General features: G+C 40.4%; 1 protein-coding gene and 1 non-coding gene across 2 annotated transcripts; both read left to right on the plus strand.

Moving 5' to 3' along the window:
* Nucleotides 1-4,454: 4,454 nt before the first annotated feature.
* On the plus strand, nt 4,455-5,850 carry LOC117969764 (zona pellucida sperm-binding protein 2-like). Its single transcript, XM_059006155.1, has 4 exons — nt 4,455-4,563; nt 4,686-4,855; nt 5,558-5,610; nt 5,685-5,850. Exons 1-4 carry the CDS (start codon nt 4,509-4,511, stop codon nt 5,833-5,835), a joined length of 429 nt encoding a protein of 142 aa, XP_058862138.1. The 5' UTR covers nt 4,455-4,508; the 3' UTR covers nt 5,836-5,850.
* A 6,360-nt stretch (nt 5,851-12,210) lies between these two features.
* On the plus strand, nt 12,211-12,321 carry trnal-caa (transfer RNA leucine (anticodon CAA)). Its single transcript has 2 exons — nt 12,211-12,248; nt 12,276-12,321. It is a non-coding gene; the product is annotated as a tRNA-Leu (tRNA).
* Nucleotides 12,322-14,364: the final 2,043 nt, after the last annotated feature.

Below are 14,364 nucleotides of genomic sequence, written 5' to 3' on the forward strand. Positions count from 1 at the left end.
TACTACTGCTAACTTACCTGTCCTCTCATTCACAACTCGACTTGCTCTCAAAAGCGCGCTCTCGTTTGGCAATGCGTTGGCTGATGACGTTCCCAACTCATTTTCTATTGGCCAACTGACCACGTCAATCAAACATCGAATTTTCAGGCAATGCGATCCAATCTGATCTGGTGACCGCGGCTCCGGGCAACTTCATCCTACAGCAGTTGCCATGGAAACGTTTAAAACTCCGCAACAAACTTTTATCAAATGTACAGCTGTACAGAACACACCCCCCTCAGACATGTGCTGTCTATTCAACCAGTTAGTTCAGATGATCGCTGATGATCCTTGTCGGTGACAGTCCAGTTTGATCCGCACGTACTTCTGCCAAACTTAAATTCAAAGTACAATCTTCTAAATGGGTTATTATTATTATTATTATTATTATTATTATTATTATTATTATTATTATTATTTATTTTAATTAACGTACTGACTGACAATCAGAGGACTAATATGAAAGAGGTGCGCGCATCAATTGCAGCTAATCAGCTCCCATTAGCACCTGAACCTCTTTATAAACCCATTGCGCACTAAGGAACATCAAACTCAGCTACTGACGGTTTTGTTTTTATTATTGTTTCTTAACGGTGAAAGAAGTTCACGGTCGGGGCTGCCTTGGATTTAATGATGCCGTGTTGTCTTAGATTTGGGTAATTGTTGATCTTTTCTCTACTTTAGAAACGTTCATTTTATTGTATGTTTCTCACTTGCGTGTTTTTGTTTCCAATGCAGAATAACATTGCTGTTAGCAGTGTTAGTCACTGAAGTTTGGACGCAGAACCCCCCTCTAGGTACGATAACGGTCGCTTCAGCACATCTGTCCTTTTTAGCTTCCTGTTTATTTGCCGGTTGTGTGTTTTCAAGTATCGTTGTCTTCTGCAGGCTCTGTGAGGACAGAATGTCAAGGGAGTGTTATGATGATGATGTTGGATAAGTCTTGTTGGAAAGTATTTTTGCATCAATGTGATTGGTGAGTGATCATTGTTCTTGAATGGAAAGCTTTTGATGTACAAAGCCTGTTGACTCGTAATGTAATAACCTGAATTAAGTACAGAGCACTCCTGCGCTGTATGGCATCAACCAGGCGTCGTTTTTTTTCAAATGCAGGGTATGAAACACTTGCGTTAGCTTCAAAAGCATGTTGCTGATCACACTAAATAATAGACCTGTGCTGTTACAACTTTACTCGGATTTGTTGACTGCAAGTGCGCAGAAATAAAAATCATTTACTCTAAACCCACTGTTCTGAATGGGCGTCTAACTCTACTAATAGTTTTAAAAATTTCAATAAGTAGATGGGACGGGGCGGTGGGGGTGTTCACTTTGTTATATCTCTACCTTGCTTGATCACGTGTACGGTTTCCTAAAGCCAACTGAATTTCTTTCCATAGACAATAAGGGGGCGCTTGTGTCCCTCTCTCCAAGACTGGCCGCACAGTGTGGATATAGCTTAACCGTTGACTTCTTGGGAAATGCCAAGTTCCTTGCTTCTGTGCTGAGCTGCTTTGCTCAGAACACAGTGAGTCATCATTTTATTTCTTGTAAACATGTTTCTAATGGTGACATGCTGGGACTAACTTTAGCCTTTGTTTCCAGAATGATGAGACCTACATGCTGACAGTACAAATCAGTGTCTTCTCAAACAGTGCTATGACTTCAGCTTCCTCCTATGTTCAGAGCATGACATGCCGCTATTCTCCATGGGCAGAGGGAGATTCTGTGTGAAAGAAACTACATGGAGGTAAGGGCTGTCAGGATGTGATAATGCTGTTCACTATAACTTGTTGGGTTGTGTGGGTATTTTATTGTCACTGCAGAAGTGCTTCACTCATGACTAATGTGAATTCTATTTAGGTTTCTGTGAGAAGAGGTGTGCCACTTATTGAGCCCAACTTTGTTCAAGATGATCCTGATTGGTTCCTTGCATACCCAGAGGTAGAATCATGTGACTTTGCATTTGCTTCATTCATGTCCCCTTGGTCTTGCCTATTGAGGGCTACTCTACTGTCTCATCTAGAGGAAGCAAAATCTAACTGCCCCCTTAACTTTAACCTGTCTCCCAAGAGGGTGGCCATATAGGAATTGTGTGACATTTAAGGCATTGGCTTTGCATGCATGTATTCTGTGATTTTGCTTTGGTAGAAATTGATTGTGGAGAAGTTAACCCTTTCTTGTCAGTGTAAGCCTTGTATTTCAACCACTGAGGTAGTGGCTTCATATGTGCAGGGCTATAAATCCTTCATGATAAATGTGTCCTGATTTACCTTTTTGAGGACTGCTGCATAGGAGCAATTTAGGTGTTGTCCTAAAGTTTGGTACACTGATGTATTAAGGTCCAGTACAAATGAATGGCTGTAAACTCTGCCTGTATCGGATCCAGACAACATGCTTTCACATAGACTTTCGTACGCAGTTGTATTTGAGGATTTACTCTGTTCCCTTAGATGTCCGCTGAACCTAGAACAGTTTCAGTGATGTGTCATTAAACTTTCAACTTTCAGTTTTAGTTTCTGTTTATTAAACATGACATCCGTTATGACCAATCCTTTAGACTGGGGATGCTTTGTGTTCAAACTCCCTAATCTAATGAGATTTTCTTCTGCTAGGCAACTGCTGCTGACAACAGCATCTGGAAAAATGTGTTCCATCTCCCAGCAAATAGAAAGACAACCATGACTGTTGCTCAGGCCATGACAAATGGCTATGGTATAAACACTACACCAACTTGAATTCTGGTTAGAGCTGCATACAACTCCACAGAAAGCCAGCCTCAGGTGGTAAGTAGTCTAGGCTTCATTGTTGTCTAGTACAGTATATCCAGACTATGAAGGGAGATTTAATGCTTTTATTTTAGTAAAAGTTCCCCCTCTCCTCCAACAGATCCAAACTGTACCAATGGCTGTGCTAAGATCAACCACCTTTTATAAGCAAAGATGGATGGTCATGATGGTGGACACTGCAGTTACATGTCCTACTGGTGAGTAAGCTTATGGAGGGCAACGGTGCTCAAGAACTGTTATAGGTTTGTGTGAATTTTCTATACCAAGTCTATGGTGTTCCTTTCTGTCAGATGGAACAGATGATTACATGGAATGTTCCCCGTGTTCTACCTCCTCTTGTTCTGACACCACAAATTACTACCCTTGATGTTCAAATGGGAGTTGATGGCCGCAAGCTTGACCCTGCAACGATTCATAATAGAGATTATAAACTGGATGTTGGTCCCCAGCTAATCACTGTAAAAATTCCTGTGGGAGCTGATGGTGGATATTACAAGGTATGTAGAAGTTCAACATCTTCTTCTAAATCCATCTCATTTTAAAGCTTTCCTCCTAAGATGCTTCTGTGCTTTGAGCCATGTATTGGACAACACCTATGTGATCTCTTACTCTATTGAACCAATGCTGGAGCATACCTGGCAAGATGGGCCTGAGAAGACCAAGTACACAGTACTTCATCCAATAACCACTCCTTTCATGCCTCGGCCACCAGTTGTCACAAACAGTATGTAGAACATGTCCACATGCAGTAAATCAAAGGGATTTGTTGCAGTGCTCCACTTCATATCCATCATTTTAACTGCATGCTTTAATTTCAGACACTGTTCCTAAAGCCAGAGTGTTCAATGTGACCCTGGGGACATTCCTGCCTGATGTGGAGCTGGTCAAAATTATAGTTGGACCAGAGACGTTAACTGTGCCAGAAGCCAACCTAAAAGGTTATAATGTCCAGGAGCATGTCTTTCCCAATGGATCCAAGACCTACACTCTTCAGGTGCCATTTGAGGACCCCAATGTGAAGCAAAAGGTAACATCCCACCTGTTCAACCATCCAATTGCCCTTTGAAAACACTTGCTTCCTGTGGACGTGTTGCTTGCTGTCTGACTTTGGGTTTAATCCTACAAACCTTTGCTCTTCTTTCAGGTAACTCCTCCAGACACCAGAACCTACATTCTGCCCCTGACCTACTTGCTGAATATAGTGCCAGAGAATACACCCTTTACTCATCCTGCTGTAGTGGAAGCCATTCTCCAAGACATCAGTAAGTGCCTGACTATTTGGTCTACAACTACCCTTTTCTAACCAATCCAGTCCATTACCCTGACAACTGCTCTTCCTCTTGCAGTTCCACCTACAGTAACTGGCTACTGTGGTGGTGCTGCATTCTATACCATGGTAACATATGGCAACATGGGTCGCAACTGGATTCCTTTTGTGGGCTCAAGAGAACTTGGTGGAAGTCTGCTTGCCCTGTACAATTATAATGCCAACTCTACCAATTTCTGGATGACTGTCCCATACAATTCAGTTGATGCCACATATGAAGTAAGTGATGGAACTTTAAAATGTGTTTAGCTGTTTTGGGTTCAACACATTACTGACCTGATGTATTGTCTCTGTAGGTGATCAGTTCTTCAGGCATCAGAAGCAGACTTGACTTGACCTTGAAGGATATTGGGACCATGGTTGTGGTGGCTGACTTCTCCCTGTCCTGCAGTTTCCCTACAAAGATGATTGGTAACTCTCCTGCAAACAAAGCATTCTTTAGAATAGCTGCTTTTGAGATTGGCACAAGGCTGCATGAAGTGATATTGAAGATAATCTGTTTCCTTAACCTGGCTCCAAATGCTGTGTTTCAGATTGCTTCACCAATGGAACTATGGCAGCTCTTGCTGTGAAAGTGGAATCTGTCCCCAGCTTGTCTCCAAGTCAACTAACTCTAAGGGATCTGAGTTGCCGGCCTCTTCAGTCTGATGCTATCAATGCAGTTTTCTACTTCAATGTCAACTCCTGTGGCACAACTAGAAGGGTTAGTATTGACCACATTTAAAACCATATTTTGAGGAGGTTCAACCTAGACAAGTTGGCCACAACACCCCTGGATCAATCTGGGGAGCCATGGTGACCTGTGTTTCTATCCGCTGAATTACTTGCATGAATTGTGGACATCTGAAGGATGCCACCTTTTGTATTGAACTGCTTGTCCAGTTGACAAAGGTGTTGTGACACATGACTATTGGTTATGGCATTGCATGTGCTGCCTAGAGACCTTTTGGGTCAATTGCAGTGAACTGGAAGGTGCGTACTAACTGGGGATGATCCCCGTGGTGAGGCCGGGACTAAACTAATACATGAGTTGATACCAATTGCAGCTCAAGAGTCGCCAGCTGTGTATTCAAATGTGTATTTGCAACAAATCCTAAATAAGTTCTGTTGCCCTCCTACAGGTTACTAAAACAATACCAAATTAGTCTAGCAGTTTCTGTAGTCGTACTTGTGGTATCATACTAACTGTAACAATCATGAGGTCCCAAAATTGTTCAATTATGAAATTGCAATATTCATTACCAATGATTTTTTTAAATTATTTTTAAATTGTGAAATTGGTACTAGGTTAGTACACAGCTGGGGATGATCCAGAGTACCATATTAGCTAGTCTGCAACTTGGTATGCGGCTCCATACTAAATCTACAAGTTCATTGCAACCTGGGTCTTTGATTTCTCTTCCAGTTTGACAACAACCTCCTGACTTATGAGAATGAAGTGCTGTTCACATCTTACCGGTAAGGATTGCAATGAAAATGAGTATCCTTGTGGTTGAGGCTGAAACTCTCCTAACCCCATCTCCTCTTTCCAGGTTGAGAGTTGCCTGTCACTATCTGGTCAATGACACCAAGGTAGTGCAGTTCTTGTACCAGAATAATCCTGCACCTGTAGTCCAGCCTGGCTTGGGGGACCTTGCAGTCATCATGCGGCTTGCATTGGGTAGGACTTGGCAATTGAAATAATATAGATGCTCTAGTAGCGTGTTTCCACCTATAATTTTCCCTTGCATCTCTGCAGATTCAACCTACAACGACTTCTATGGAGCTCAGGATTACCCTGTTGTGAAGTACTTGCGAAGACCCTTGTATTTTGAGGTAGAGCTCCTGTACAGCAGGGATCCACAGGCTGAATTGTTTTTGGAGAACTGCTGGGCAACCTATTCTGCTGACAGGAATAGCTCTCTAAAGTGGGATGTTGTTGTGGACAGGTAAGATGCTGGAATATGATATTGCTGCTACAAAACCTAGGAATTGGAGTTGTGGCTTATGTGCTCCTGACCTATTTTCTCTTTCTAGCTGTGAGAACTCTGCAGATGAGTACTTGACCATCTTTCACCCAGTCTCCAGCAATGCAAGAGTGCTGTTCCCTTCCCATCTGAAGAGGTTTGAAGTGAAAATGTTTTCCTTCACAAGCGGCCGGGATGCACTGAAAGGACAGGTAAAGTGGAGTGTTGGGATGGGGATCTTATACCACAATGCGTGGTTTGGATTGCTTTGCAAGCAGCAAATGGTCACTGTGCTCAAATCTTTAGTGAGTTGGAATGAAAATATATAACTGCACTTTTACAAGAAACACTTGATATGATGCAATCTGAATTGAAAAACAAATAGTAATCCTCATTGGATGATGGTCCTGCCTGATCTATTGATGCAAGTTTTGCTTGACAAGGTGTACTGTCTTTCAGATTTACTTCCACTGCAGTGTTGTGATATGTGATGCAAACCGGCCATCAGACAGCCTCTGTAGCAGACGGTGCATTCCAGGGAAACAGAGACTTGGTAAGAGCTCTGTCTGTTTGGGGGGAGGGGGGTATTTTGCATGCATTTTTGTCCATTTGTTTTGATGGACTCCTCCTAATTCCTCCTGTAGGTCGCAGTGCTGAAGGGATGGATGGTGGTGCAGTAAAGGCGTTTGTCTTCTGGCCCAATTGAGCTGAAGAGAGATGGATCCCTTCACTTTATGCCTAGAAGCGGTAATATGCATGATGTGAACACAATTACAGTTCAAGTAAAATCTCTTTATATTCCACTAACTATTTCTTCTCTTGCAGGCCAATTCAATGTGTGGTCCCTTCTGGGAGCTGCAATGGGTGTGTGTTCAGTGGTTGTCTTTGTAGCTGGAGTTGTATATTTTTGGAAAATGCCAAAAAGTGTGTATTGATAAATAAATAAAAATCTTACTTGTAAAGGCTGTTTGGATTGTGTATGTGTGTGGGGTTTTTTTTTTTTTTTTTTTTTTTTTTACACAGATTATATATTGGTGTGTGTCAGAATGGCCATGTTAATGGGATTCTCTCCTCTTACTGCATTGAATGCTTTGCTTGTTTCCTGATCAGGCCATTCTCAATATGGCGTGTTACTCAAGGACCCTTCATTAATTCATTGTGAACCCGGGGGCAGACTTTCCTCCTCCATGGAGCTGTAACCTTTATATTTATATTCCTTCTTGCTTTTGATATGCTACCTTCAGTATGCAAAGTTTTTAGGGTGAAATTATCAACACTCCTTATATATAATACCATGTTATAGCATCACAAAAAGTGTGTAGATTTATATGGGCTGTTTTTTTTTCTGTTATGAATGCAAGTTTTTAGTTTGTTCACTGCGGTTTATATGTCTTTTACTGGAAGTGGTCCCTAATGAGAGCTCCAAGTAAGGTATTAGTTTAGTTTTTAATACTGTATGTACAACTGAGTCTTATTTTATGAGGAATTGGTTAAACAAACAACTACTTGGCAACATGTTCTCTTCATGTTTGTTTTGACTGTGGTTTATATAGTCTGTTACTGGTTAAACTCATTTTACGAAACACGTTCCATAACAAACCGGTACACCCGATGCGGGGAATCTTTAGATCCGCGCACCAGTCCGAACCAGAAGTTCCATTCTTTGAGCTGTTTGGTAAAACAGAGGACTCATATATATATATATATATATATGAGAGAGAGCTGAGTTATTGGAACTGAATTCACTACACCCGCTGGCAACCCCTTGTGTAATGTGTTTATACTATATAGAGGACGCTGAGTTTGATGCAAGACTCGAGCAGCCACATTCATATTATTAAACCTGCTCGCAGACTCTCCGGCGCCGTCACTCTGAGTGCTCTTTGAAACAGACTGAGTTTGTATTTATATTCATGTTGGGTTAATCAGAGATGACTATTGGCGGCCCGTCTGTAGTACTACAGGAGATTTTAATTGCACAGTTTGTACCGCTCTGTGCAGCGCCGTCCCGTTTGTAACACGGTACGTGAACTGCATTCTGCTAAACAAAACATCACAACAGCAGCAGCAGCTCCATCTACTGGCCAAAATCCAGACATACACGTTGAAGCAATTATCCAGTTCAATATCTACAAAGAATGAACAAGAAACTATCAGCGAAGCCCCGAAAAAGAAACTATTATACAAAACGGTTTAAAATCAAATGTTTAATTGTTAATCTAACCATTTTTAGTTACTGTGGAACTACTTCTCTCAGTGGAAGGTGACACAAATAAAAATTATTAAAATAAAGTTTATAGTCTTTATTTACCAACAACAACACACTCATAGCCTAATTTAATAATAGCAATAATACACTCCAGGGACTGTGTGTTATCATGAGATATATCACCACTTCCTGGACGGTTGAAGAACTCCACTTCGTCTAGTGCCTCCCAACGCACCCAAGGCGTGGTGATATTACCTCATGATAACACACACACCCTGTCGTGTATTACTGCTTCATTAATGTAGTCATTAGGTTTATATGTCACATTCCTTTGTTGTCACTGTATTGATTTAGATATTCGGGTTGGATACCTCGGAAGCCAGCGGAACTCCAGCGTTTCCCCGACAACCACTGATAACCCCTCCCGTGATGATCGGCGCTGCCATGACAACCCATGACATCACCCGCACAAGTTACAACACGGCGAGTCATTTTTTGTAGCACAGTATTAACGTGTTATTGTTTTCACAAAATAACATCAATAAGATTATCAGATCACCTGCTAGTGTGTACTAAACAAAACCTCAAATATCAGTGAATTGATACAGAGACAAGCCGTGGCACCAGCAAGGGGTTAAAATGAAATTAATAAATACATTACCACATGAAACAGAAGTACATGTGGGTATATTTTAATCAAAAATCCATGCATCCATAATTCTGATTATAATCTCACAGCTAATTCTTTACAAATGATCAATTTCTATATTTCCCGGAGTGCTAATGTGGTGTTACCATTTAACACATTAATGGATTTTAGAAATCATCTATGCTAGTCTGCCCCTCAAACATTTTTAAATATAATTTAGATTTAAATAGCAGTTCCATTTTGTAATTTAAATACATATGAGCTACCAAAACGTATTTTTGTTTCATGTCGTTATAAATGTATTTACTTATTTATGTGGTTAAACTTTAATCCAGCCTTACATTTTAATTTCTTGAAGTTACCACAGCGTGTCTATGTATGAATTACTGACGAGTAATATTTGTGATTTGATTACTCTAGCTGGTGAACTGATAACGTATGGATGTTATTTTGTGAAAACAATACAATATTTAAAAAGAAATACTACAACATTTAATAAATAAATAAATTATACACCAAACTGTAGCACATTTGTTTAGTCTTAATATCATAACAAATATACTTATTATAAATACGTAAATCCTTTTATTTGTTGGAAAACGGTCTGGAACTGAAGTAAAGTATTTTTTTAATACAGTGCTATTTGAGTATTTAAAATATGGTTATATTCAAAATTAAAATGCCAGCAACGGTGTGTTAATTTAACGAAGCGCCTAACGCCGCTCGGAACGTTCGCATTTTTAAATCCTAACGGTCTCTGCTCAGCTGAGTGGAATGTTCACGAGCCGGTTGCCTAGCAGCGTCTCCCCCTCCTTCTCTGCCCCGCCCTCTCGCCCTCTCTCGTTGCTCCAGCTAGGAGTTCAAATTTAGCTTCGTTATATTAGCGCAATTCTTTACTAACTTTTACAAATTAGCTTATTAGAGGCTTCGTGTTTTTAAGATGGTTCAGGTGCAGTCCGGGCAGACTGACTGGAGCATCATTACAGTATACCGCTCTGCGCTCAGCTTTGTGTGGCGGCCGATACACAAAATAATGAACGACTGTTAAATAAATCACATGTATTGCTTTTTAATGCTAAATATATATCTGGTATTCTAAGTATTATCTACAATTAATAATTCAGCTCTATTCATATTCAGAATGTAATACAGTATTAAGACAGGGTCCAGTATTATAAATAAATAAACACGCTTTAAGAGAAACAGCAGTGATGTTTATTATCCCATACATTCTCTATATGTTTCTACATTGTGGTTGCACAGGGACAAGGGACTCAGTGATGTTAAAAAAAAAAAAAAACTACAGCCCACAATTAACCAATATAGAAAGGAAGGGGGGAGAAATGTATTGCCTGTGTGCAGTACCTTACACTTTTCTCTATTAAATGTTTTTTAGGCATAATTCGGGGGATGGCGTAGAGGGCTCTCTCCCGCTTTGCGCTGCTTTTTTCTTATCCTTTATCCTTTTCTTTAGCCTGTCTTTCCTTCCCTCCGTGGCGTCCTGCCCGGTAGCGTCCGCGATCTCTTCCGGGTGGATGCTGATCCCAGTTCAGCCTCATTTAGTATTTTCAGCCAATCACACAATGCAGCGCTCGCCTCGTCAATTATTAGGGCAGGGCCAGCGCTGCTCCACGTATGTTATTGGCTGCCCCTCCTGTCTATCTCTCTCTTTTTCTACTTTAACCCAGCACTATTTCCGCTTCCTTGTCTGTGTTTGTTTTTTGTTCGTTTCTTTCACTGCAGGCCATTTCTCTGCTCAGCGCTCTCAAGATAGTATCTGCTATTTTCCTACCTGCTCAGTCTGCGCCGTTCAAAGCGCAGCGTCATTCTCAGCTTGCTCAGAAAGACTGTTCCGACGTCACCGCTGCACTGCAACTCTTTCACACCGGCGCCTCACAGACCATGGTTACCACGGCAACGCCTCATCGAGTGACTACTGGGAGTGGTAAGTTGCCATGGCGACCAGGCAGCTTTAACAGGCAATGCGAGCCTGTGCCTCACCACTGCAATCTTGTGGCTCCTGCTGCTGCGCTTTTGCAACATGAGAGCTTCAACTCGCCGAATTGTGACATCTAAATACTGCAGGCTCCTCTTCTATACCTACGTTAAGTTACTTATATCATCACGAACTGTTCTAGAGCAAATGTTTTATACATAGACAAGGATTTTAATCGCATTAACCAAATATATGCTACTTCACTGAAGATAAGTTTCAATTCCAATCACAACCTCTAGATGGCAGCATAACACCACAAACTACATAATTTAAACTGATTTGCTATTGCTGCGAATCTCGCACACTCCAAACTTTCTATCAATTCCTGCAGTTCGTTGTCTTTCCGAGGGATTCTCAGCCCCCTCCTGCCTCAACCTCTTTTGCTACATTATATTAACTTGAATTTTTCAAATCCAAACCCCTCCCGTTTAGGATCTGGTCATGAAGCCATGCTTATCAGCTTTCTGAGATGTTAAGAATCCACCGTCACATTAATTTCCAGTTTCCCAGCATCACGTCATTCCTGCAACCTTCTTGTTCCCGGATTTGCACTTCCTCATTTGCCCCCAACTTCATCAAGGCACTTAATACTACTTTCAAAGTCCATTTCATTCAATTTGAGCTTCCAGTCACAAATAATAATGTCCTACGATTATCAACATTTCAGTCAAAGCGTCCTCCTACCCTGCAATAGACAATACACTCTTAGACTGCTCCTGATCAAATCAATAGGTTTTGCAGCAGCCTCTGAGCAACGCATTCCGTCGTTCAGTATTTTCTCAAATAAGACGACAAATTAATAGCTCAGTTGGTTAGAGTGAAAGAAACTTCCACCAGTCAGCCCGGCTAGCTCAGTCAGTAAAGCATGAGACTCTTAATCTCAGGGTCGTGGGTTCGAGCCCCACGTTGGGCATCCTTTTTAAATACAAATTGAAGATGTTTCTTCGAGGCAACGGATCAATGTCTGATTCTGTTCACATTGTATACAGTATTGCAACAAAATTACTTATTGGTCATTGTCATATAGCAATTGCTATTGTAAAATGCATGCATCATTTATAGCTATAACGATATTGAAATAAATAATCTTACTTTTTTGGGTTGGCTTCAATCCGTTTCTTTTTTACACTTGTCATAACATCATTCATGGAGCAACAGTTGGTATGTGCGTAATAAACCCAATCGGGCCTTGATACGAGACAACCCTAGTCTGTAGTGAAATAAATAATGCGGTTTTCTACAATAACAAACGCAGCTTGTCAGGATGGCTGAGTGGTCTAAGGCGCCAGACTCAAGGACTCTGTCTTTCCAAAGAATTGTGTGTTCTGGTCTCCGAATGGAGGCGTGGGTTCAAATCCCACTTCTGACTGTTCAATTTGACTTATTATTAAAAGGAATAAATTGGTTCATTTTTCTATAAAAGATTGTTTTAAGGAAATCAACAGCTGATACCAAACTCTTGTCAGCACTCAAAACCATTTTAGTTTCCATTTTAAATCAGACTAAAATAGTGTTCCTAACACAGATTGCATTTTTGTTGTAAACAAACTACTTGTTGAAGTCACTAAAAAATATTTTGTGTCCAAACGTGTTATTTAACTTCATTGTTTTAATATTCCAAATAACATATTACTTTGAAAAACATCTCCGTCTACCACTGGATCGTGGTCTCAGGCTGGGATGCGGACCATTGAGAACAGTATAAACGATCTATTACTAGACGCAGCTTACAGGAGAAATGCCCTCGTTTAACATGCTAGGATGATCGACTTCAGCATTCTCCAACTGCTGTTTACATTTTCTAACACGTTATGAGGACGAATACAAAGTTTGACACTTTCTTTGTAATGGGGTAAGCACAAGTTATTTTCAGAGGTAATGTCTTTATTTAAGCTCATCTAGTCTTGCGTTGTGCAAATCACATTACTATATTTTTATATTAGTCAAGGCCTATTTAAAATGTTCTTAAATTGTTTTAACATTAGCATTGATCCATTTGAAATGTGCTTATTGATTTAAACAACTGAACAATTGTAGGCTTGATGGTTTCTTTTTTTCTGCGTTTCTACCAGTATGAGATACGCACTCAAAATGTGTCCCCTTCCTTCAACAACCCCCTCGTCATACAAGCTCGAGCCACATCACACAGCGCTGATGCATCGGGACACAGAGGTGGATTTTAAAGAGACTGAATCAACGAGCCGAGACTACTTTTTGAAGAAATTGAAAACATACCTTTAATCGAAATATTTTCTATTTAGTTAATTAATTAATTTTTTGAATTTGCAAATGGCAGACTGCATTGCCAATAAAAAAACTATAGGACAAGCTGAATTGCTCGTACCATGGAGGTGGGTTTCTGTGGCGCAATCGGTTAGCGCGTTCGGCTGTTAACCGAAAGGTTGCTGGTTCAAGTCCACCCAGGGACGATGCTTTTTGCATTTCTTAATCACATTAGAAAATGGCACTCTGATACGTTGTTATTTCCTCCAATTACACTGAAGAAAAAATGTGTTCTGTTTTTTTAGTTCAAAATAACACAAAACAAAAAGGCTTGCTGTTTGCCGAAAGCCGGGATCAAACCAGGGACCTTTAGATCTTCAGTATAACGCTCTCCCAACTGAGCTATTTCAGATTGACAAGACTAAGGTTTCGAGATAGCACTCTTTTTGACAAACACCTTTTTGTCAATCCAGTAAACCTGTATTATGAGAAACGTTCAACACCTGGGAAACGCCATAATAGAATCCTGACAAGCTGCGTTTGTTACAGTAGAAAACCGTATTTATTTCAGCACAGACCATCCCTTTCACGCATAGAGGTCACTACAGTGGACAGCTATTTTTAAGTGATTATCTCCTATAGAAACTGTTGACATCACTGATGCATGGTATCCTCTTCAGTGGACGTCTACCGAAATTAAAACGCCTGCCATCTAGTGGCATTTGATAGGTACTACAAAAAACATAAAGGTGACAGAACAATGGCAGGGAAAAGTCCAGCAGCACTGAGCACCTCAAGGATTTCTGTAAAATACTTTTACACAAAGAGCAGAGCAGGTACAAAATATATTCAAAGAAAGTCATGTTTAGGGAATAACATGGTATATGTTTTGTTCTAATAGTCACTTTATTTTTTTCACAGTTTATGTTAAACCATATGTCCACTTAAGTGGACGTCTTGCACTATTAAGATTAAGATTAGCATTCTTTTTGTCAATCCAGTAAACCTGTTTATTATGAAAAAAGTTCAAACAGCTCGGAAACACCATAATAGAATCCGATGCTTTTACAAATGCGTTTGGAAACTGTTTTCTCCCAAATGCAGTTCTCAACAAATGGGTTTGCTTATTTTTTTTTTGTATTCCTTCCAGAGTAAGACCAAAAGGCAAACAACCAGGAAATAGATAAAC

Source organism: Acipenser ruthenus, chromosome 32 (assembly GCF_902713425.1).
Source record: "Acipenser ruthenus chromosome 32, fAciRut3.2 maternal haplotype, whole genome shotgun sequence".
NCBI lineage: Eukaryota > Metazoa > Chordata > Actinopteri > Acipenseriformes > Acipenseridae > Acipenser > Acipenser ruthenus.